This window comes from Filicampus tigris, chromosome 16, assembly GCF_054856515.1.
Source record: "Filicampus tigris isolate MCC_2025a chromosome 16, RoL_Ftig_1.0, whole genome shotgun sequence".
NCBI classification, from domain to species: Eukaryota; Metazoa; Chordata; class Actinopteri; order Syngnathiformes; family Syngnathidae; genus Filicampus; species Filicampus tigris.
The window spans coordinates 12,420,905-12,444,719 of NC_141232.1; the positions used below are offsets into that span (position 1 = coordinate 12,420,905).

General features: G+C 40.8%; 1 protein-coding gene across 11 annotated transcripts in view; it reads right to left on the bottom strand.

The window, feature by feature from the left end:
* hdac5 (histone deacetylase 5) overlaps positions 1-23,815 on the bottom strand; it is a 48,465-nt gene that overhangs the window by 6,133 nt on the left and 18,517 nt on the right. For all 11 annotated transcript variants that reach the window (XR_015090092.1, XR_015090093.1, XM_086055313.1 and 8 more), the window contains 26 exons: positions 19,367-19,453; positions 17,088-17,332; positions 16,801-16,945; positions 16,599-16,704; positions 16,147-16,280; positions 13,803-13,934; positions 13,586-13,695; positions 13,038-13,154; positions 12,673-12,784; positions 12,007-12,120; positions 11,709-11,902; positions 11,514-11,632; positions 11,210-11,402; positions 6,228-6,339; positions 5,169-5,302; positions 4,924-5,044; positions 4,157-4,206; positions 3,959-4,066; positions 3,795-3,850; positions 3,599-3,686; positions 3,125-3,244; positions 2,196-2,293; positions 1,745-1,863; positions 1,492-1,625; positions 1,210-1,291; positions 939-1,119 (listed from right to left, as the gene is read on the bottom strand). Coding sequence is in view for 9 of the 11 variants with exons in the window: in XM_086055313.1 (XP_085911439.1) it covers positions 939-1,119; positions 1,210-1,291; positions 1,492-1,625; positions 1,745-1,863; positions 2,196-2,293; positions 3,125-3,244; positions 3,599-3,686; positions 3,795-3,850; positions 3,959-4,066; positions 4,157-4,206; positions 4,924-5,044; positions 5,169-5,302; positions 6,228-6,339; positions 11,210-11,402; positions 11,514-11,632; positions 11,709-11,902; positions 12,007-12,120; positions 12,673-12,784; positions 13,038-13,154; positions 13,586-13,695; positions 13,803-13,934; positions 16,147-16,280; positions 16,599-16,704; positions 16,801-16,945; positions 17,088-17,332; positions 19,367-19,453 (3,211 nt within the window). In the remaining 2 variants the exon portion in view is untranslated. The remainder of the gene's footprint in view (positions 1-938; positions 1,120-1,209; positions 1,292-1,491; positions 1,626-1,744; positions 1,864-2,195; positions 2,294-3,124; positions 3,245-3,598; positions 3,687-3,794; positions 3,851-3,958; positions 4,067-4,156; positions 4,207-4,923; positions 5,045-5,168; positions 5,303-6,227; positions 6,340-11,209; positions 11,403-11,513; positions 11,633-11,708; positions 11,903-12,006; positions 12,121-12,672; positions 12,785-13,037; positions 13,155-13,585; positions 13,696-13,802; positions 13,935-16,146; positions 16,281-16,598; positions 16,705-16,800; positions 16,946-17,087; positions 17,333-19,366; positions 19,454-23,815) is intronic.

Consider the following 23,815-nt stretch of genomic DNA (forward strand, 5'->3'; position numbering starts at 1 on the left):
GCTAATAATGAAAAAATAAAAAAAATACTATGGTGCGCTACACATTCGGTGGTGTTGACAAAGTGTTATCTAGCTTCAAAATCTCCCGTCAAATCCAGCGGTGTGCATATTTTCCCAGAGTTGAAAACTAATTGCGTGTTCAAGAGGAGGACGAGCGCCTCCTGAAGGTGAAACATCATATCACACGTTTTGATACAATAAACTCATTCAATCCCAAAGACATATTGATGTCTTTTCACAGTCCAACCATTCAATCCCAGGAATTTATTCTTTTTTTTTTCCGAGCGTTAGGGTAAAAGAGGGTCTGGAAATGTACGGTACTGAATGAGTTAACTGCTTCGGCGCTCCGCTGGTGACAGCCGCGTGACAGAGACGGATGCCGACTCGTTCTGCTGGCTTGGAGTTTGTCTTAAAGCGCACTCACAACAACTGCAGTCACTCTCATGGTGGCAAGGGTGAGCTAGATTTTCAATCAGTTGCTTTTTTTGGACATACGCCAGACGCGAAATCCACACAAGTGCCGCGTGTGCGGCGGGAAGCCTTGATAGGCAACGCTTAAGGACCGGCCGGCCGGCTCACTCACTTTTCAACTAATGCAACAGCTCACATTCAGTCATGAGCACTGTCCTCTGATTAAATTACTTTTATTGTATTTATAAAATACATAATACGCATACACAGGCTCCTTCCAAGTAGCCTGTTAAATGAGCCGGGCACGCACGGGGACGATCAGTATATAACGTCCGGGTCGATTTCAGCATTTCAAGTGTGGAATTTATGTCTCAGGAAAACGCCACACGACTCTCGTGTCACAAAACTAGACGGGAGAATCGCCGCATCTTCAAGGTGCGAATCAAATGCGCGTAATGAATTGAATGAACGGGACAATATGCCCCAAAGAGCAAACTAGTAGAGCTGTCATCCGTGACTTGACTGACCTGCTGGCGTCAGTGATGTTGGCGGCCGAGCCTGACTGCTCTACATCAACGCTCAAAGAGGCCATGGCGCTAACCGTGTCGGCCTCATCCTTCTCTGATTGAACCTGAGCTCCCAGGGGGCCGTCCAATAGCGAGTGGCTGCTTGCCTGAGACAAAGTCTGGAGGCAAGACCAGTGTTTACCTAAAAGAGTCACAGAAACACACACAGAGTGAGAAGAAGACATGCTGTGAAATTGAGAGCGTGCGTGCGTGTGTGTGTGTGTTGACTCACTCTGGATTTCTATCACTCTTTCTAGAGAGGCACAGGCTTTAGGACACGGCTTCTCTTGAGGCCACTGAAATGCAGAGTCACTCTGTGAAGGACACGCAGGTGGCGAGTTAACACATGCTTGTCGCTCACCTTTACTGTGTGGGTGTGTGTGTGTGTGTGTGTTTCATCGGAACACAATGTCAATGCAATGTCAAAGTGGCATGTAATTGAAAAGTGGAAAACGATGAATAATGATGACATATTTTGTACAAATAGACGTATCAGAGATGCAGACTCTCCTACCGGGTCTCCAAGGAGCGCAGAGACGCAGGCTTCCGATGCATCACAGATGGCGGTGAGGTCATGACCTCCCTCGAGTGCCATGACAACACGCCCACCAGCCAGACCCATCAGGAGCTGGGTTAGCAGACCAAAACCTGCCAAAATAGGGACATATGCATTTACACTCCATCGAAATCCTTTTTAGCATCAGTGTGAGCCACTTTTTTGCCACCGGAAGCCGACCGGTCGCCACGGTAACCAGTGTGGAACTCACATTTGGCAGAGACAATGTAACCTCCGAGAGGAGACTGATGACCCTCCACTGCATCAAAGCCTGCAGACACCAGAATCACGTCTGGGCTGAACTGCTGAGCAATAGGCATGACCACACTCCTGCGCACAACATGCACACAAGGCATCCCGACGGGGTTACTTCAGTGGATGACATCGTTTTCTGGCTCGTTGCCAAACTTGATGTCAAGTAACAAGCTTGAAAAGGATGACTTACAATGATTTGGAGTATCTACATTTCATTTATACGGTACATTAAGCAGCCTGCAGATGCATTAAGTAAACATTAACCATAGGCAACAATTATTACGTGTTGCTTATGTGTGAGAGTGACACACCCGAGTCTACTACTTTCTTTGGAATCTCAAGTAGCACAGCTTGTACATTGTAATTACAAAAAAAAAAAAACATTTCTGGGAAATGAGTATGTTTACCTGAAGGCAGTGAGGTACTCAACATCACCCATAGGGGGCTCTACTCCTCCTGTCCAAGCTATGTTGACATTAAAGCCAACACCTGCACCTGATCCCACCTGAGGAAAGAAGAGATTAATGGAGACGCGCGCACATCTGTTATTTGAGCTCGTCCAGGCCAACTAACATTTTTACTGATATTACACATTTATTTTTGTCAACTTGTTTCACATGTTCAATAAATGTAAACACTGTAATATTGGATGCGGTTCACTCGAAACACGTACAAAAAAATTGGACAGAGGCACTAAATAGAAACTGGGTTCTTAGGCTGGATTTATTCTGAATTTTCAGGAGACACAATTCTAAATTTTCACTCAAATGGCACAATTTGGATAACTGCCATTGCAGTGTAAGGAGAAAAAAATGCACAAAATTGGATACCTTAAGATTAGAATCAGGCCTCTTTCTAATGTGGACACAATTTTGATACATATCGAGTCCGCCCAAAGCCATTTAAATGGTATGCTATGTGTAATATTTCTATTATTTATGTTTTGTTTTATTTACTTCTGTTTTGTCAATGCCTGGAGATAACACTTGTGTTCATTTATTTTTTTACATTCAAATCGGGCATCTGAGTTTGCGCGATTGTTTCAAGTGTTCCGTCAGTGAGAAACGCAGCCATGTGCCTTGTGAAATGGAAATAGGCAGTCAAATCACAAATAGGCTTCAAATTGAAATTGGAAACTTGGATATGGGGTGTAAATCCAGTCGGGCTTGCAATGTAAATAAACGCAGTAAACTAATCTCTAAGGAACATATCAGCCTTGATTCAATTTCATCCTCTACGATGAGCCTCCTTTGAGTTATGACAGACTGAACACAGAGAACGACTGCATTACAGTCTGGCTTTCAAGGACGATGGAAATCCAGGTTTGTGCGTTTACCTCCTCAGGAGCTCCGCTACCAGGAAAGAAGTTGCCGTCATCGTAGCGATGGAGGGAGATGTAGAGGACGTTGGGGTCACCGTAGAAGGCCTGCTGTGTGCCGTTGCCATGGTGAATGTCCTGCAGTGGCAGGTTACGGAGGCATCAGAGAAAGAGCAACGTTATGAAACACGCAGTGTAGCTGTCTAGTATTTATTTGGATGCTGAGACTGGTTCTTGTTGCATAACTCTTCTTTTGGGGGGCAAAAAATGTATTAAAAAAAGAAATAATAAAATAAATGATAAATAAAAAAGATAAATGATGAGAAACAGGGTTGAAACTGAACGCTATTTCAATCCGTACACTTTAGGCAGATCATTGAAACCGTTTTGGTCAATGGCGAGCGCACACACTGTTCAATAAGCGGATGGACAGCAGCAACAACTTCGGAATTGAATTTTGCGTTACTTATGCATGTGCGTGAGCTCACTAACCCAGTCCACGATGAGGATCTTGCCCACTCCCAGTTTCTGCTGGAGAAGCTTGCCAGTGATGGCGACTGAATTGAAGAAACAAAACCCCCTGCGCTCACACACAAGTAAGGAGAAGAAAGAAGACAGATTGAAAAAAAAAAAAATCCCCTCATGAAAGAGGTGCTTTGGAATTTGAAAATCAGACACATGTACGAACATGGCAGTGGATTCCTCCGCATGATGCCCGGGTGGACGCACTACTGCAAAGCCATTCTGGTACAGAGATAGGAAAAGACAGAAAAGGACGGGTCTGACAAACGGTAATGCCCTTTTTAGAAAACAGTGTGTGTATATGCACACACGTGGGTGTGTGTGTGTTACCTTCAGTTCCCCTGCCGCCACTCTGAAGGCCAGCTCAATAACAGAGCCCACCGCCATGCGCACAGCTGCGGACGAGTGCATCTCATTCCACACGGTGTCACTGTCCACCTGCAGAGGGCAGTAAAGCACTCCAGCTCGAAAAAAACGACACTGAGTACTTGTGATGACTAAAAAAAGATGCTTAGAGGAAAAACTCACCCCTATTCCACCACAGGGAAGAACAGCATACATCTTCTGGCTGATTGGACCTGAAGCAGCAGGTATTGGTGGGAAACAAATGAACATAGAGGCCAACACAACCGCTGCAGTCAAAAGCAAGTCAAAATACAGTGATGCCTTGAGATACAAGTGTTGCTCAGAGTTTTTCAAGATATGAATGACCTTTTGATTTGAGCCGCGATAAAAAAAAATAAAAAAAATTTGAGAGATGAGCGCTGCGTGGTGGCAGTGAACTGAGCTCAACCCACTTCAGAACAAGCAGCAGTCTGTTAAACTGTTAAACTTAAACATGATCACTGCCCAGCTATAGTTACATCCTTTTAACTAATGACATTTGTAGACAATTTGTGGAGCAACACGTAGACAAACAATACTCACGTGCATATATTCTTTATCCTTTGCCAAAAAAAGACAGACTCTTTTTCGTGTGTCTCCATGTCTGTTTTATTCTGTCCCTCAGGTGGCAAGAGCACACATGCCAGAAGGAGCAGCATAATGCTCATTTGAATTGTGGCACAAAATACAATATTTAAAATATTACACAGTGCTATTTTATTTCATTAACAAAGACATTACACATTTGTAAGGGAGGCTAGTCTGGAATGAATTATTGGCATTTAAATTCCATTTCAGTGAAGAAAGATGATTTGAGATTCTTTTTTTTTCCTTTTTGAGTTAGGAGTGTGGTTACGGAACAAATTCAACTCATATCTCAAGGCACCACTCTGAAGCCGATCATTTTGTACCCAGTAGCTTCTTGTGGTCCAGTTTGTGTCGATTCAGTGGACTGGTTCCATAGAGCAGAGTGTGAAACTCGGAATGGACAGTCTGGATCTCATCCAGAGAAGCTTTACGCCCACGAATTCTCTGCTCAGACACAAACAGCGAGAGACTAAGAAAGCCTTCTGCACACTTACTCTTGACTTATTTTAGGTGCAAGTGTGTGTGAAAGCGAATGTGCGCGTGTGCGTGTGCGTGCACGTGCGCCTACCTCACAGCGGCCCAGCAAGCCTGTCTCCTGCAGCCTGGACCAGATGCTCTGTACTCTCCCAGCATGCTCTGGGTGGATATGAGCATTGCCACATACACACTGGTGTTTTAACATCAGACTGTCATAAACAAGTCCTGGAGGAAGAGGAACAGAAGAAGAGAGCAACGTAAATGCTATGACGTGAATAACGCTTATAATATGCGTGTTTTCATTAGGGAGCTGGGGCCTGACGCAGCTGGCTTTGGGCGAGAGGCGAGAGGTACGCCCTGGACTGGTCGCCCGTCAATCACAAGACACATATCGACAAAGAACCATTCCCACTCACATTAATATGTATTGAAAAATTAGAGTCCTAACTGTGGATGGGCGAGTACTAACACCGGGTATTGGTATCGGGCCCATACCGGCCTTATTTCAAAGTATTGGGTATTCGTGAAGGATGCCGATATCAATTAACGATACTTAAGGCAAAAAAAAAAAAAAAAAAAAGCTGACATTGAGTAAATCTTTCCTACGAATAGTTGGTGCACCACTGCAGCCGTTTGACACATTGGTGAATCATCATGTGCATCAGAGAGGGAGAAAGGTCTTTGCTCACAATTATCAGTTACTGTGTTAATTGAAGTTTTATGTATCAAAAGTACTAGTGGTATCGGTTCTTAGTATTGGTATCTGGGTATCAGTGAGTACTCGAGAGTAAAAAAAAAAAAAAAAAAAAGTGGTATCTAACATCCCTAGTATTAACATGCATGTTTTGTGAATGTGGGGAAAACAAAAAAAACGACAAAAGCAAAAGTGGGAACATGCAAACTCCATACAGCAGGGTTCTTCAATCCTGTTCCTCGAGGGCCGGCATGTGCCTGTTTTCCATCTCTCCCTGCTGCAACACACCTGATTCGACTGAATCGTTATCCATCTTCCGCAGACCATGCCGATTATCTGATCATTTGAATCACGTGCGCTGCAGCGGGGAGAGATGGAAAACAGGCAGGACGCCGGCCCTCGAGGAACAGGATTGAAGACCCCCTGGTTCATACGGCATTTGCTTCACACACTGACCTGTGGTAAAAAGATGTCTGACAGGGTTGACGGTGGCTGCGGGAGAAGACTGTGCTCTTCCAACCGGCCGGTGGGCCAACGAGGAGGTGAACACACCCATCTGTTGCAAGGACTGATGGCAAGGTGAGAAAAAGTTCATAGGATCAATTCATTTATCTCGGCAATAAAGGAGCCACAGTAAATGTGCGTTTCACACGATTGACGCTGCGCACACACACACACTCACAGTTTTACATTCATTCACAGTATATTTTTCAGTAAGCGAACGTATGTGTGTGTGTGTGTGTCTGGCCTTCAAGGTTTGTGTAAGCAGTTCTATACAGACTACATATAGGGAATATTGCTGCGAGCTGGATGAGTCATCATGCGTGGGTGGACACAAAAAACGCACACTGGAAGATAGAGAGATTTTGGAACACACACATACACGGCAGTGAGTCCAGTGGTTGAGTCACCGACTGGTGATGTCAATGCAGCGTCAAATAAAGTGTTTGTGTGCGCGCATGTTTAGAAGTGTCTGCATCTTCACCAGCACAAGGCCAGAATGGAAAGACGTCTTGTTTCTCCTTCCAGTGACATGCGTGCGTATACGACACAATTGACTGCGTGTGAGTATCCGTGCATGTCAAAAAGTGACGAAGCAAGCATTGCGACATAGGACTATTTTATACACAAATTCCAAGTTGTTCTGTTCTGCAAAATGTCAGACCTTCTATGGTGTGATGAGTCACTTGGCGCTTTTGGCATGTGGCAAATCTATTTAGTGACATGTGATCATATCATTGGGTGTTGTTGTTCAGGCCGCCCTTGTGCGTAGTCGCATGTTCTCCCCTGCGCTCGTGTTGATTTTCTCCAGGTACTCATTTTTCCGCCCACATTTCAAAAACATCCATGTTAGGTTATTTGAAGACCACACCGGCCGTAGGTGTGAATTAAAGTGTGGTTTGTTGTTGGTAAGTATTGACTGGCAACCAATTCGGGGTTTACCCTTCCAATTGCCCCAAGTCAGCTGTGATTGGCTGTAGCTCACCCGCGACTATAATGGATGGATGTTTATAAGGGAAATTAAGTATAAAATAATTGACTGTTAAATATTACCATATGGATGTTTTGTGAGAATATCTCTTTTTTAACGTGTTGAAGGTGCATTTTGATGCCAGTGCTGCACTAAGTGGAATAATGCTGCCTGGAGGAGTTGCTATAGTGTGGATTGTGGTTGCAACTCAACTTCCTATAGCTGATGTCACATTGTACTTTTTTTTTTTCCCCCAAAATGGTAAACTAGTTTCTAGTCACCTTTGCTAATTGTCATTAAGAAATTCATTGGCGATGGCTTCAAGGATCTTCAGAAGTCTTAACAGGATTATTCAATTATTATATCCATCAATGAACATCAAATTCTATGCTCTATTTTTTTTTTCTTTTTTGGGTGTCTTTGCATGTTCTGGTTACTCTTGAATTAAGTTATACTGTACACTTGGTGTGTATACATACTCAAGGTCAATCTTTGCTTTGCAGTGTGTTAAGAGTTAAGTCTGTAATGGACAAAAATCAAATAATAAGAATGAGCAAGTTAACATTAAAAAAGCTACGCAATTTTTGTCTCTGCCCCCATAAACACGAGAACAAAAACAAAACTCTGCACAGGTTGTCTAAAATCCTGAAGATACCCCTTGGTCAGTTTTTTTCTACATTGTCAAGTACACAACTAATGATGACAAATTTACGTTGTATTGTTTGAGATAAACAAGCAGAGCAGTGTCTCTGACACCCTGAGAGAAGCTAGTTGTAATGTGGTACGGTGCTCTTCTGTATGCATTTTCATGGTTGAATGCTATTGCTAATAGGTTGCCTACTGGTATAGTCATGTGCTGAATGAGGTGTAGGAGATTATGAGACAAATGATTATCATTTCATTATTGCAAATTGACATCTGCTGATGGCAGAGTGTCACGACGCCGCTCGCTGAAATCACATGCTACTGGCAACCTTGTGATTGATTAACTGCTCAAACTGCCCAGCAAAAAAAAAAAAAAAAAAAAAAAAAATCTAATAATCTCTGGCCATCATCAGTTATTACAAAAACATGCATGTATTTTCAAGTTTCTCTGACAGGCACACAATTACAAATGTCTTAAGAGTGTGTTCTTTTATCGTTTATGCGTGCTGGATTTACATAAGTAAAGTCAGATTACACATTAGCCAGTCATTAATATTACAGCCAATCAAGAGCAGGGATAAAGAAACAGGGACTAGCTACACACTAATGAACAAAAGTGAGATGGCTACTTTTCCAAGCTATCATATTTCACATGATTCAGCACAATTTTGCCATCAATACTCTGACATGGTTTATAATAATTGGTAGAATGTCAAAGACATGTGCAAGACTCTTGCTTTAGTTGTGACATTTATAGAGAAGAAATGGTGTTTATTGATTGTTACAAGTTTCGGACTAAAGCTGAGGCATATTTGGTTGACAAAAATCATGACCTCTATAATTCTGCAACCCAATCAGCAATTGTTAGCTGCCAAGATTGGTTAGTATTATGTTCCCAGAAGAGGTGTTTGCTAAGCGTGAGGATAAAAGTGCTCAAAGACTCATAATACTATAGCACACATTTAGATTTGTTGTCTGCTGAAGTAGTTTTCTAGGGTCCATTAAGATGGCGTATACCACTGGCGCAGAAACGAGTCTGAAATCTCCTGGTCAGGATCATCTCTGAAATCTCCTGGTAAGGCCCATCTCAGCACACATTGGGTGAGAAGTTGAGTACATCCTGGCCTAGATATATCACCAGTCAAAATGTGTAAAATTGATGGGCATTACTGTGACTTAGAAATCTCCACGAAGCTAAAATGTCACCAGTCCATAAATGAATGAATGGGAAATTGACTTGACTTGTGATACAAAACCGTTTAACCAACCAAAATAAGGAGCCTTCAATCGGATAAGTACTCCACCGATTCACGTGTTTAAGATGATAACACATTTTGTTTTGCATGAAGTATCCTTTGATTTCTGAAATAACCTCGTCACAGTGCCACGTGGTTACCATGAAGATATTAAAAGTTCAAACTTTTGTGGATCAAATTACAAAGGTCAACAGCACATTTTAATCAGAGATGACTTTGTGTCTCTAAATGTATTTTTGACGCTAATTAAAAAAAACTTTGTTGCTTCTTAGGTTTGACCTTTAAAAACATACGCAAAACTGATTTCACCATGCATTGTAATTTATAGCTATGATTTTCAGAAAGAAAATCCCACTGTTGCTGAATCTAACACATGAATCATGAATAGGACTATGTAAATATATTATTATTTTTATTATTATTATTAAAACCTGATGTCCTACAGAAAAAACAAGGGCAGATTTGGAATCAGCGCAAAAGAAAAAAGACCCAGAAATCTCTGATTAAAAAAAAAAAAAAAGAAAATTATTGACCAGTGTTATTAGCCTGAAAAGACAACAACCACAGTAAACAAATTAGCGAAGCTACTAACCTGACCTACACGTGATTAAAACCATGAACGCTTTGGTCAACTATGCTTCTTAAGGATAAAATGTGGTTGGACAAAAATTCTTCACTTAAATGTTTGATGGAAACCATATTCTTCCATAATCAACAGTTTAAGTAAAAGCACAATGAAAAGAGAACTCCATGATTTGGAACTTGAGAGACATTAACTTATTCACTGCCAGTCCCGTAAAAATGGAGCTTTGACATCTATATTCATCAATAGCAGTGAATGAGTTAATGAACATTGGCTTGTTTTTTAATTGCTTGTATGTCATGTCTCTGGGGTGCCTGCCCAGCCATCGAGTGTGAAATTACACAGCCAAGTATATTTTTGTGAGCTTCCTATTTCTGAAAATGCATATGTGAATGAGCCTTTCAAAATGTTACCCAATTATGACGTAATACTGCAGCAAATGTACTTTATATAATACGTGAGTACATTTTGCCGGTCTGTCATTGAGCGGTGGCTCATTTATATGAGACAGGACCGCCAAACTCAAAATTGGCTCATTTGAGCTTGGTTAGAAAATCACGAAAAGTCAGATAACATTCTTCAGCATTGGGGAGTTTTGACAATTTACCCCCTGGCAAATGTTTTGAATTGTGAATGAAGTTAAGAAAATCATGTTGTATCACTGAAGGCTGAAGCAAATGTAATTTTCCTACTTGACTTAACTGGGACAACTGCAACTACAAAACAGATGAAACAGAAAAGGAAAAGGTGGTTATTCATTTGTCTGAGTCGGTCCTCATAACTAAACCAAGCTTATCGTAAACAAAATAGAACTTCATCAACCATAAATCAATTGTTGTTTTTCATAGAACTGAACTGTCAGTTTCAACAACTGAATTGATGTGTTTACCGTGGTTTGCGTACAAATTGGTTTTCGTTAAACTCACCTCTCTTGACAGTTTCTAATGCTTTCTTTCAAGAAACAATGTTTTTTCTGATGCATTACAAGGGAATCGGTTAATGGGGATTGTGTAATATGCTGTGAACCAAGCTTGATTATCCCCTACACAGAATCGGAGTGGGCCTATCAGGTGTACAATCAATCATCAAACTGCGGACCATGTTATGCCAATAAATGGCACTATGAAAGCACAAATAATGGTGAGTGGTTGTAGTTTGGATAGAACATGTTTGGTTATTGATCAAATAACTGATCAGTCTATAGTGATTATTATTATTTTGAGTACGTTTTACTTGTGTTTGTGTATTTACAGGATTATATAAACAGAACTGAAAAGAATTCTCAACTTTTGGAGAAAAGTGGGGCAAAGGACAAGTGGAATGTTTCAATATTGTGGATCTGCCAAAAAGGCTGCTGGCAACCATTTTGCATTGGACATTATAGCCTCCAACAGGAGTGAATATTTTATGTGGAGTGGAACAGTACCGGTAATAACCGCAAGTTGTTATGACTGTTTCCTTTTTTTCTTAAACGTGCACAAACCTGGGAGTAGCTACACCTGCCGTCTTCCTCGCTATCCCCCAGCTGGATGACATCTTCTTCCTCATCCTCTTCATCCAGTTCACTTTCTGTGCTCTCCCCTTTCACGTGTACAACTCCTCGTTCCTCCTCCTTTGGATGCACACTACGTCGGTCAGAGGGGATCGCGGTGTCGTCTGATGCCTCCGTCTGAGGTCTGCTCAAGACGTACCAAGTGGTTTTCAAACTTAATATGTTTCCAAATACATAAACAATATATTTTAAATATCAATTTACATGAGAAATAAGCCATCTGTTTGGTGATCACCTGTGAATGCTTGTCCCTACATCATCCTCCTGCATGTCATTGGTCTCCGTAAGCTCCTCTTCAGTCTCCTCTGGATGAGTGGGAGGTGGTCTGGGTAAGTCCGAACCCTTTGAAAGCATCTACGCAAATAAAGTGATGTTAGAGCAAATTTAAAGGCACGCATTGATTTGCAATTGTGCGGGCGCGCATGTAGACCTTGTAATGTTTCTCCAGAAAGTGCTGATGTTGCTGCTGAACTACTAGTTGCTGGAGGGCCTGGGGCGACTGGGGCAAAGGTGCACTCTGGGTGCGAGCGAGAGGCCGATGGCGAGGCAACTTGTTGACAGATCGCATGCCGCCGGACACGCCTCTCTCTGCTGTAACTAGGGGCGACTGGCTGTACATAGGAACTGATTGGGTGGAAGGTCAAAACAGTTAGACAAAACAAAAATAACAAAACAATTTTATTTTGCATTTGCACATGTAATACTGCATGTGTGTAATACATGTGTACCTGATAGCATTGCGGTTTGCTGTCTGGCCTGCTCCAGTAGTAGCACATGCTGTAATAATGAAGAATGAGCAGAATGCGAGCTAGGAGGCGGAGTCTCCAGATCATGTCCTACCCCTGCAAAAAAAAAAAAACAACCCAAAAAACAAATATTTAGTTTTATTTGAAGATACAACAATAATACTACTCAGCTACACAGCATATTCTTTAATGAGAAAGGTTTTTGCTGTGTTTATACAATTGTGTCAGCTTTACTGATAAAAGATGTTAACACAATAATAGGACAGAAACAGCAAGTGCGGCCAATGAGCCTGTTTCAGCTGTCATGTTCACCTCTCCTCTGCACTTTGCCGCCCACCTAATGTTGTCGGGAGCTGAAAGAAGCTCAGTTATCTCCAGCTGACAAAGAGCCTCTAAATTGAGCATCAAGCAGGGATGCAGTATTTTCACTACAGCAGCACAGTGACATAATAAATCAACCATGTATGCTCAAATGTTATTGATTAGGCATAATAGACTAAAATAAGTACACGATTATTTTTCTTTCATTTATTATTGAGCTGATAGAGGGGATTGTCATTGACTGAAACCTCGGAATACCTACACAATGACATTGAAGAGAATCGAGAATCGTATTACTAATAGAATAGTCAATGCATAAATGTATACCTGCAGGCAGGGAGGATGTGGAGAGAAACTTCCCAGTTAGAGCGCCACCTGCCCGGAGTGACTGAATGGCTTGACGCTCTGCCTCCTGTTGGCTTGACAACTTCTGGGAGGCCTGTGAAGTTTTGCCATTGCATTCAACAAGCAAATTTGATTTGAATTATTTGCGTCCTTTACACTGACAAAATAAAACAGTCAGAGTTATGTCGGAGTATGTTGAATGCTACACTAATGCCGCCCTAAGAGGGAACAACCTGGTGCAAACAAAAAATGCTATGTAAAATAGAAACTGCAATGCAGCATTCATTCATTACAAGCCAAAATGATTCTTAATGTGCTGTCTATGTCTGTGTGTGTCTTTTGCCTACCGTGATGTGCGTGTTAGCAGGGAGGCCTAACGAGATATTGGGCAGAGATGGTGAGGTGTAGAGACTTAGCGGACTCAATGTCCCATCAGCCCCTAGCGTCTGATGAAGCGATCTAAGCTGCAGACACACAGAATGGTTACTGTACACTCAGGTATGGTAGAATAGAAACAGATCGATATGTGGTTTTCAAACTATGGATTTAGCTCTGCATAAATGACACACTGTAATACATTTATTTGTGAGTTCTAAAAAAAAATAAAAGTGGCAAGAGAATGCACCACTTTTTTCTGTAAAGCACGCAGGTCAACAACCCAATTATATTTCATGCAGATGTCAACAAAAACCGAAGAGGTTAAAGTGTGAGCTGGAGTCAGATCTTCTGATGTCACTCACAAGGCCACACCTTTAAAGACAACACACAAATACTAAAGTGTGGAAGTGACTTTCACCTTAATCACTATATTCGCTTTATTTCCTTTTTTTAATTTTATTTATATTTTATGGAAACCAGCAAAATTGACTGTGCCTGTGCATGTGTGTTTGTGTACCTCAGTCTGTATGTTGGGGACAGAGCCAGTGTTGCCATTAGCAATAGCTGAATTAGAACTATTAGGACTGCTGGGCCCTGAGCCTGGAGCGCTACTACAGAGAGGAGAGACTGTAAAAGGGGAAAAAAAGAAAAAAAAAAAATCACATCATGGAATTTGCAACATATTTAGCCACAATATTTACCAGAATAATCTTTGACAGTGTTATGTATGTAACCTGAAATCTCAATGGCTCTTTTCTTGAAGGTGCTGATGACAGTGCCATCTTTCCTTCTGAGGAGTGGAGAGCTCCGCCTCTCTGCTACTTTCTGTTTCAACCGTGAACGCACCTTCAGGTTAGGCTCTGACACTGAATGACAGAAAGAGGAGGGAGAGTGAAAAAGAGAAAACATCATATCTTAGAGCTAATCCGTTCCACATGACTGATTAAGTAGACTTAAGGGGAAGGAGTTTTATTTTATTTTATTTTTTTACAGCACATGTCCATTTGTCTCTGCTGCTACTTTAGATAAATGAAAATAACATTTTACTTTTGGACACTCTTCACTTATTGTACGTCAGGAACAAAATGTGATTGTGTTTTTTACCAAGTGTCACAAGGGAATCCCCTAAGGCTATTATTACACAGACTTATTTTTCAGCAAGTAAAAAGTCAACAATATAAAAGAGAAAACATATGAAACTATGAAAGCCCACTAGTTGAAACAGGGCATTCTGATAAATATTGCGTTTGTGGAAGTGTTAATCCACTAGTTTTGAACCATCTCCGGGGGCCGCCATTTTGTCTTCTGTCAACTGAAAATGACATCACAACCGCTCACAACAACCAATCACGGCTCAGATTCAGAAAACAGGTCAGCCGTCACTGGTCATTGTGAGCAGTTGTAATGTCATTTTCAGTCGACAGAAGACAAAATGGCCGCCCCCAGAGATGGCTAAAACCAAGTGCATTTTGCTGCTTAATTTATATTCCACAAACGCAAAATTAATCAGAATGCCGTGTTTCAACTAGTGGGCCTGCTGGGAACATGTTCTTAAAAAATATGTTTGGGTTGACTTCCGCTTTAAGTAACCACTTCACATCTGTTGGACTGTGAGGCCATCTACTGTGTACAGCGACAGACAGCACAAAATTATTTTAACCCATTAAGGACTAAAGCGCCTGTCTCAACAGCTCCCCAAAACCTAAGGTCGTCTTTGGAATAACCCTTGAAAAAAAGTTCTCTGAGAAATTCAACACTTACTAAATGATTAATATCTCAGCCCGTGTAGCAGACAGAACGATAATTCCAAAAGAATTAAAGAGCTTAGACATGTGGCTTTCACAGGGGCAGAATTTATTATTATTTACTGTTTCAATCGAAGATGTAAAAATAACGTGTCAGTGCAAGAGAAGCAGTATTTTAATAAAAAAAAAAAATCGAGTGGTAATTACCATCCTGTATTCGGTTACAAAGACGTCAATATCGTTATTGTCTACAAACCATATCATATCACGTTCGACTGGTTCCACTGGTCGTGCGCGTCGTCTATATAGCACGGCCGTTACTTATCAGAGCTCCCGGCGATCAACGACGTCCGCCATTAGCCTACTTACGGCTTGAAAAAAATCCACGTGTATATTCGGCCACGTGTATATTCTGATGCATTAAAGTGGCTAAGAGACGGAGAATTGGATTAAAAAAAAGACATCGATGTATCCGATCTCCCGGCTTTAAAGTTAGAATGACGCAACAGCACATCTAGTTCTAGTGGTAGAAACGCGGTTATGCGCTCTCGTCCTTAATGGGTTAATTGGATACAGGTCCATGTTCTGGATGGCGAAAACGTCTGGCAAAGCCAGTCATTTGGTTTGGATCAATACTTTTGGTAGCGGTGCTAAAAATGAAGTGAAATGTGAACTCATTCCATCCCAATGACGTATTTATATGTCATTTCACAATGGGTCTGATAAAGTCTGGTACTGAATGAGTTTAATAAAGCTTCTCCATTCACTTCTAGCTTATGATGAGCATTTTTCTTTTTGTGAAATGGTAAAAATGCTACATCACTTATCTGCCTTCTTGATACTCAAAGCACTTTTACAATTTCACTGAGTCCTTCAGGGTGGCATATGGTGTTCAAACACTGATGACGCGGCATCAGATGTAACTGGGGGGCTTTGTTATCTTGCTCGAAGATACGTCAACAGGACAAGGGGGAACAAATTCAGCCAGTCATCACACCAAGGTGAGAGTTGACCCTGCATTCAGCTGGGCCAAGATACTCCAAACAACCTTTTTAGTGACCACCAAATGTCTGACTTTGGCCCAACGGCCGGATACCAGTCAAATAAAGGATGATTGTGATGGGGCATCGAGTGGGAATTTATCCCATGCACAAAATTCAAAATTCAAGTCAACAACTATGCTCCCAATGGGCCAAATAAATAAAGTCAATATTAGTTTGATTAAAAACCGAATCGTGCTGTTAATTTTTTCTCCATTTTAATGTTTTAATCTTGACAAGTTAAAAAAAAAACGACCATCTCACAGAGTTATGTCCACGTTTGTGTCCTCTACCTGTCTTGCGGAGCGGAAAGTCATCCTTGCCCTCGTAGTTCCCCAGTAATGTAGGAAGTTTGTAAGATGGAGGAGTTCCTGGAGTGTTACTCTGGGGTGGAGAATTTTGCTCCAGGGAAGTGTTCTGGCCTCCCCTGCGGACGCACAAAAAGGCCAGCTGGTAAAAGACTGTCATAATACTTCAAAATTTACTCTGGAAAGCACAACACTAATATGGTTTATTGAAATGTATCTTTTGACTAGCCACAACAAGACGTTTAGCTAACATTTTGTCTTTAGCGCCATACAGCAAGCACAGTAATATCACAAACTACTAAAACTCTTGATGTACAATAGGTTAAAATTGATAAAATTATTGGAAAGGTTTTGCCTAAACATTTGAAGGTCAGAATTGGTAATGAAGAATAAGATTTTCTCCGTGCTTACTATTATTGCTCACAAAAAATCCTTACCAGCACTTTGAGGAGAAGGAATGGTTCAGTCCACCGATACCAGGATCTTTCTTATTTAGAAGGAATTCCTGCAATTTCAACTTTACCTCGGTACTAGCAATGGCACCTTTCATAACATACAAACACAAATGCAGTTAGTGCGAGCGCAAAAACCTTTTGTCTTGTGCATAGATCAGGTGCAATGGTGTAAAGTTGAACCTACTCTCTTTGCCTTTCTCCTTATTCCGAAGCAGAAGAAGCTGTTGCTCCAGTCGCTGTTTCTCCTGCTCTTCGTGTCTTTGTTGTTCCAGTTTTCGCTTCTGCTCCAGCTCTTGTTGTCGCTTTGCTGCTATCAGTTCCTGTTGTTGCTTACAAACCGATATAATTATCAAAATGACAAATATACCAATCGACAACCATCGAAAATAAATGACAAAATACACAAGCAGTGCCTTGTTCCGTTCAAATTGGTTCTCAAGGAAGCTCAATGTTCAAGTTATTTATAAGTACCTTCAGGTGTTCCTGTAGCTGGACTTCATGTTGTCTGGTTAGGACTTCATGTTTTTTCTGGAATTCAGCAAATAGTAGTTGTTTCTGGAGTTCTTGCTGCTGTTTAAGTAGTACGAGTTCATGCTGGAGCTGCTGCTCTCTTAAAGTGGTGTCCACTCCTGTAGTTCCCACAGGCAAAGATCCCAATCTGGGCTCAGTGCGCAGGTCAACAGGGCCTCCTCCACCGCCTGAGCCTTCTTCTGAACCTGGGAAGCAGTAAACACAATTACTCAATTTGGCTAACCATATTTTTCAGACTATAACTTGCTCTGGAGGATAAGTCACACCAGTCAAAAACTGCGTCATGACGAAGAAAAAAAAACATGCATCAGTCACTCTGGAGTATAAATCACATTTTGGGGGGAAATTAATTTGACAAAAATCGAAACCAAGAACAGTTACCGATCAGACAAGCACCCAAAATTATGTTGGATTCGAAACTTCCGCTTCTAATTACGAAAAAGTGTTTCTTTATAGCTTAAAATTGCTTACCTTAAACATAATTCTGCATTGTATTGTGGCCAAAGGTAGAATCTTGGTGGGTTATTTTTGTCTTTTGGTGCTATAAATAGTAAACCCTTGTTGTGTCGGAAGCCACATGTTAAACCAGCGATGTCTCACATTAGTTGCCATGACTGGGTTTTCTTTCAAATATTAATAAATACAAGTCGCACCTTATTATAAGTCACAGGACCAGCCAAACTATGAACAAAAGTGTGACTTACAGTCCGAAAATACAGTACATATAAACAGATACACAAAAACCTCCAAATAAAACAAACAAGCAAAGGTGTTGTCTTTGCTTGTGTGAAGCACATTGTCTTTGCTTGTGTGAAGCACATTGAGTTGTCTTGTGTATGAAATTTGCTATATAAATAAAACTGCCTTGCCTTGCCTTATCCAAGTAAGGAAAGGACACAAAAGATCACCCTTGATGATTTCTCATGAAGGTCAAAGGAGCCCACTAAAACATTATTTCACATGCCCGAGGTATTATTCCATAGAAGTGCACTTGGTTTGGTGCGTCAGACATTTGCGTTTCCATCACAAGACTACGTGCTTGAGGGTATTCTAGTAAGTAATGACGCATTTTAGGGACTCTCATGTATCAGACAATTGTAGCTTATCATATGAAAAGTAAAAGCACACAGCACATTTATTAAGACTAGCCAAATGACCGAAAAAGGTTGAATTACCTTCTGAATGTGTGCTGAATATGCATGACCTCAAGGTCCATAGCAATACCAATCGGGTTTGATCATGGAGGGAGAAAACAAATCTGTGATCAAATTAGGGGAGGACATGAACTAAGTGGCAGCGGCATCAGTAATCCTCAAGCAATATCCATGGCCCTCAATTAATCAATTATGGAACAACCGGAGAAGACAAATACTCTGGCTGATTTGCCTGCAGGTTGAATAAATGCACAATTACAACTGTTTGTCCCATTTAAAATTCAACCCCATCTTAAATGGTGACCAAGTCCATCGAAAGCAATAAGTTAAACTCGTTCACGGTTGTCACGGCCACTTCTATTGGGGCTGGGCGAAAATTTCCTTCAAGTTAACGCAGTTCTAAAATTGATTTATTATCGGCCATCAGATTTTTAAAAAGGGTCGATGCCGATATTTGTCAAAACACTGAATATCGGAGCCGATAAATCGGCCCGGCCGATAATCGGTCCATCCCTGTTGCTTTGGGGTATCATTTAATGCAAATAAGCATTTACAATGCACTGGTGGAGGAGAAACTTCACAGTACACTACATTACATTACAATGTACACTAAAACATTATTTTTTTTAAATAATATTAAATAGGTTGAAAAAAATCAATACTTATTGACTGATTGAGCAGTTCATTTAATTTTAATATTGACCAATTTATTTATAATTTATTTATTATATAATTTATTTATTTTTCATGGTTGCGTTGACTTTTTTTAAGTCTATATATTAAGTATACAATATGTTAAAATAAAATGACCTCAATTCAACCTTTTTTTCCCCCGGGTTCAACAGTAAAATATAAAATAAAATTCAAACATACTGTAAATCGATAGACCAATATGAAATACATATATCGTGATATACTTTTCAGCCATATCGCCCAGCCCTAAGTTCTCTTCATTATCTTTACAGATAGAATTTCCAGGGTCAACACCACCCTGGTGAAGTCTCCCAGGCATGCTCAACCGAGAACCAGACAGACATGAATAGACTATTGAGGACTAGTACTCACCCCCTTCTCCACCCACTCCTCGCTGTTCACTTGCTGTCCCTACCGGGCTCTGCATGCCTGATGGGAGGCTGCTTGTCACCTCCACTACTGCAAGAGAGAGAGCGAGGGAGAAAGAGTGAGAATAACTGATGAGTCTGGACAATGTTGTCAGGGGTCTATTACTTTATTGCCTTCCAACACAAACCAAGAGATGCAGTTCTTATTTCACTCAGATGCGCAACGATAATGTAAGAAGAAAGGAACGCAGCATCCTGCTGCCTATAAATAGCCACAAGCTTTGCATTAATCTAGTGTCGACCGGTAGCTAGCTTAATTTTACCCCCAGTGTTTCTTAGTTCGCACAGATTCAACCTATATTCAGAGTATGTGATGTGAAAATGTTCTACACTCATCAATCAAAAAACAAAAAAAACACACACCTCTAAGCTGTATTCACTCTGCACTAAAGCACTTGGTGGGGTTGAATCACTTGTTTGGCCGTGGTTTTCACTGCCATTTTTTATTATACCACAGTAGGAATGTAACAATATCAGAGTCCCACAGTACGATATCTTCATGGTATTAGGGCCACGGCATTATTGTGGTATTGCAAAAAGCAAACAAAAAAGTTGGGTAAAATGCCATATTGTTGAAAATTAAGTGCCAGGAATGTTAACTTTTAAAAACAGGGCAACAACACTATGAAACAGTCGAATAAACACACTGGTCAATATACAGATAAAATAAACGCTTACTTATTTAAAAGAAATGTGCAACGTATTCTGTCAACAATTCCAATGAATATTTCTTTACATACAGCTGGGATAGGCTCCAGCACGCCCGCGACCCTTGTGAGGAGAGACGGTATAGATAATGGATGGATGGATGGATTTCTTTACATGAAGCACGTACATCAATATATAAACATGTGTAACTAATGATTTCAAAATATTTGCATAGCATTTTGTAAATACTGAAAAGAAAAAAGAAAAAAACAGCTTTTTTTCCCCCTAGGGATAGAAACCGGAGTAAATTTGAGGTTGTCAGAATATCTGCGACATGAAACAAACCTGTTGCTAAGTCCAGCTGTTCTCGTATATAGAAATATCAAACCACCATTTGAAAAAAAAAAAAAAAATTACCAAGAATATTGCATCTCTAATCAACAATTTCTTCTCATGAAACATTAAAAGGCCACTGTGCATGTTACTCAGCAGCATTATTTGTAAATTCAAAAGGAGCGAGTAGGTTTGATGACGTAACCAAATGTATTACTGGGCCGTAATTAGGGATGGGTACCTTTCGCATTTGAACCAGTTTGGTTCCGATTCTCGATACCTGGGAATCAATACAGATTCAAAAGTACCGATTTTTGGTACTTTTGCTAAATAACATTTCGGTTCGGTTCGGTTTCTTGGAAACTTTGGTTCGGTATATTTTGGCTACAAAAGAACAGATTTCAAAAAAAAAAAAAAAGTTTATTTTGAAAAGATGACAAGTTATTGGTTCCTTTTTCTTTTTAGAAAAAAAATCAAAGCGAACCATTTGGGTGACAATCTAAGAAATCACACCAGAATAAAAAATACACTAACAATAAAGATCTCTTACTTTTGTAAACATACACACTACTGTATTTTGTCAGATATCACACAGACTAGACAAGCCAAGACTCTGCAACTTCAGAATAGACATCCCCAATTAGCTTATCGGCTTCTGTCAGGTACACTGATCACTGGATACGTGTGTTAATGTGTGTAAGATGGGACTTTTGAGAAGTGAGCCAACACTGACCCTGATCTGCCACATGGTGTTGGTTACTGTCTCTTGAGCTCAGATGATCCCCGCTAATGGATTAGGCTACTTCCTGAAGATGCTAAAAGGTATGTTCGGACATCAGGACATTTCCTATCTGCTGTCTGGACAGGAAACAAAATCAGAACTTCCTCACAGAGAACTAGCATTTTGGATCTTCTGAACTGACATTATGTATGGCTTGGGCTTCACTTTGCAAACCTGTGGTTTGGCTTATGTAGCTTCACTTTTACCCACTTTGAGCCGTCAGCTTTTACGCTCCATAAAAAGTAGGACGTAAGCTCATCAAACACCAACATCCACAATAAGGCTAAGCTTGTTAGCTCTGTCCTGACTAGAGAGCGGCGAACGTCATTCAAATCCTGACTGTCTTTTGTCCCAATTTGACTTTTTGACCCATGCTTTTGAGGGTACAGTACTATTGGAGTTTGTGCAAAAATGAGTTACTCCGCCCCCCAAAAAAGCAAAGTTAGACATTGGTAAAAGAAATATGCCCCCTAACTGTCCGACACATGCAAAGACACACAACCCAAGGATCAAGACGGTTTTATATTTGGTGATGTGTGACCATTCAGTTGGCTCAGTCACTGCGGCTGGTGCTACTGCTGCAAGAAAAAAAAAAAACGGTTGGCAAGAGTCAAAGCGTCTAAAACTGAATGCTGGTAGATAAACACGATGTGTGTCTGTGAATATGTGTGCAGCCACTCACTTCTCAATTACCTAAACAAATATTCTGGTGTTTCACGGTGACGCACGTGTCTCCCTTTCCACTACAACACAGACACTGTCCCGATGTGTATGTGTATATGTGAGACTGGACTGTGAGTGTGTGTACAACAGCCCTCTTGGCAAGAAAGCAGCATTCCACAGCAGCCAGCTTCTGACGTCAAACTAAAGACATTTATAGTCTTGTAAACACACACAAACTCACACTAACATACAGTCTGGCAAAGAGGCGGGTCAAATCGGCTTTTCAGTCAATAATATTAGCCGCTTAACGGTCCACTGCAGTTCTACACAATATGTAGCAGATTAAATGCATTTAAGGAAAGACTTTACATCCAGCTTCCCCAGAAACATTTTTTTTTTTTATTAGAAATGCATCTTCATGAATGTAAAGCTTGGTGCGACCGTAACTTGCACTACTAGCATAGAGTCGATTGGAATAGTATTTTAACTCTTGTCAGGCTTGACAAAAAAAATACATAAAGTTAAAAAAAAAAAAAGCTAAAACTTTTTTAACAACTGTGTCAGTAAGTTTGTATTATTCTAAATTTGTTTCAGGCATCACCAGTCAGGATATTAGGCCAAAGATTACAATTTCAGTCATGAATTGGAGCCATTGCTTTGTCGGGGGAATTTTCAGCTTTTAAAAGACACTAAGGGAAGAGGTCATGTCGTCTGAGTTTGGAATTTTGTTTCAAAATTAATCCTTTGTCGTTCTGTTTATGTAATTTATACTTCCCCGTACTGTTGATGTAGAGTGTTAGTTTGGGAAAGCAATATTCATCTTTCCTTTTCTTCTCTCCTTCGCTGTCTCTGTCTCGTTCATAATGCACTGCTAAACGAAAAGAGGCACTATGACGTCAGCCCTGCAAAACAGCAGAGACGCACAGTGAGGACGGACGAAAAAGGTAAAAATAGTATAATGGCCGTGTGTGCTTTGGACAAATTAGAAGCCTAGCGTCAGAGAGCGTAGTCACATGTGCCCTGTTGCCATAGCGACCGATGGGTGGGCCAGATGTATTATGGGATGGCTATAGGTCATCGAGCGAGACGCTGTCTCGATGTTGTGTTACATAAAGCTTCATGTCTGTTTCAACAAACAGTTGTTCTCATGCAGAAGGACACCTTCTCCGGCACACACAGTCGTTTCGACCGTGTGCCGTGAAGCAAATATAGCTGTCGCGGCGTAGCGGCTGACTTGACTCGTTTTCCAGACCCCGAGGCATTGCCGTCACAAACTGTTGCTGCCGACTTCAACGCACAATGGCGCTGATTCAATCGCTGATTAAGAAGCGCTAAAAAAAAAAACGACTTAAATATGCTGACACTACTGTATTCTACAGCGCCTGTTGCCAGCATTCCGCGGCAGCCACGCTAGCGGCTAGCAGTGCTGGGGAGAGCTGTCGAATTACTTTTCAAAGACAGTTAAATATGGGACAGTAAAACATAACAGGAAACAGGACATGTACGACGTTTCCATAATAATGGTGAAACAGTTCATTCATAAGTGCAGATTTATAAAGTGTCGCCCTTTGTTTTCGATTTATGTAACGAAATGGGACATTTTGCAAAGATATTGAAGAGACTTAGAACAAAAAAGGCTTTTGTAATATATAACAGTATGATGGGTTTATTTTCTGAGTAGAATTGTACGATTTTTTTCCCCCCCTCTTTCATCTTTGTTATACTGCAGTTTTGTGTGTTGTTTGCTCATTTTGTGGTTCTGTTTTTGTCAGTGAATTGAGGCTGACATTGTTTAATAAAGAATACAGGCCTGGGGAAGAAAGTCAGTTTATTCGACGTGCCGGTAAATGACTGTGCACACTTTTGATGCTGACAGCGTGACACAATTGCCGTTCGTATTGATCACTTTTCAAACAAACCAGGTTTACGCAAATGTGTTTGTTTTGCCGGTGAAATCGCTACTGTGGA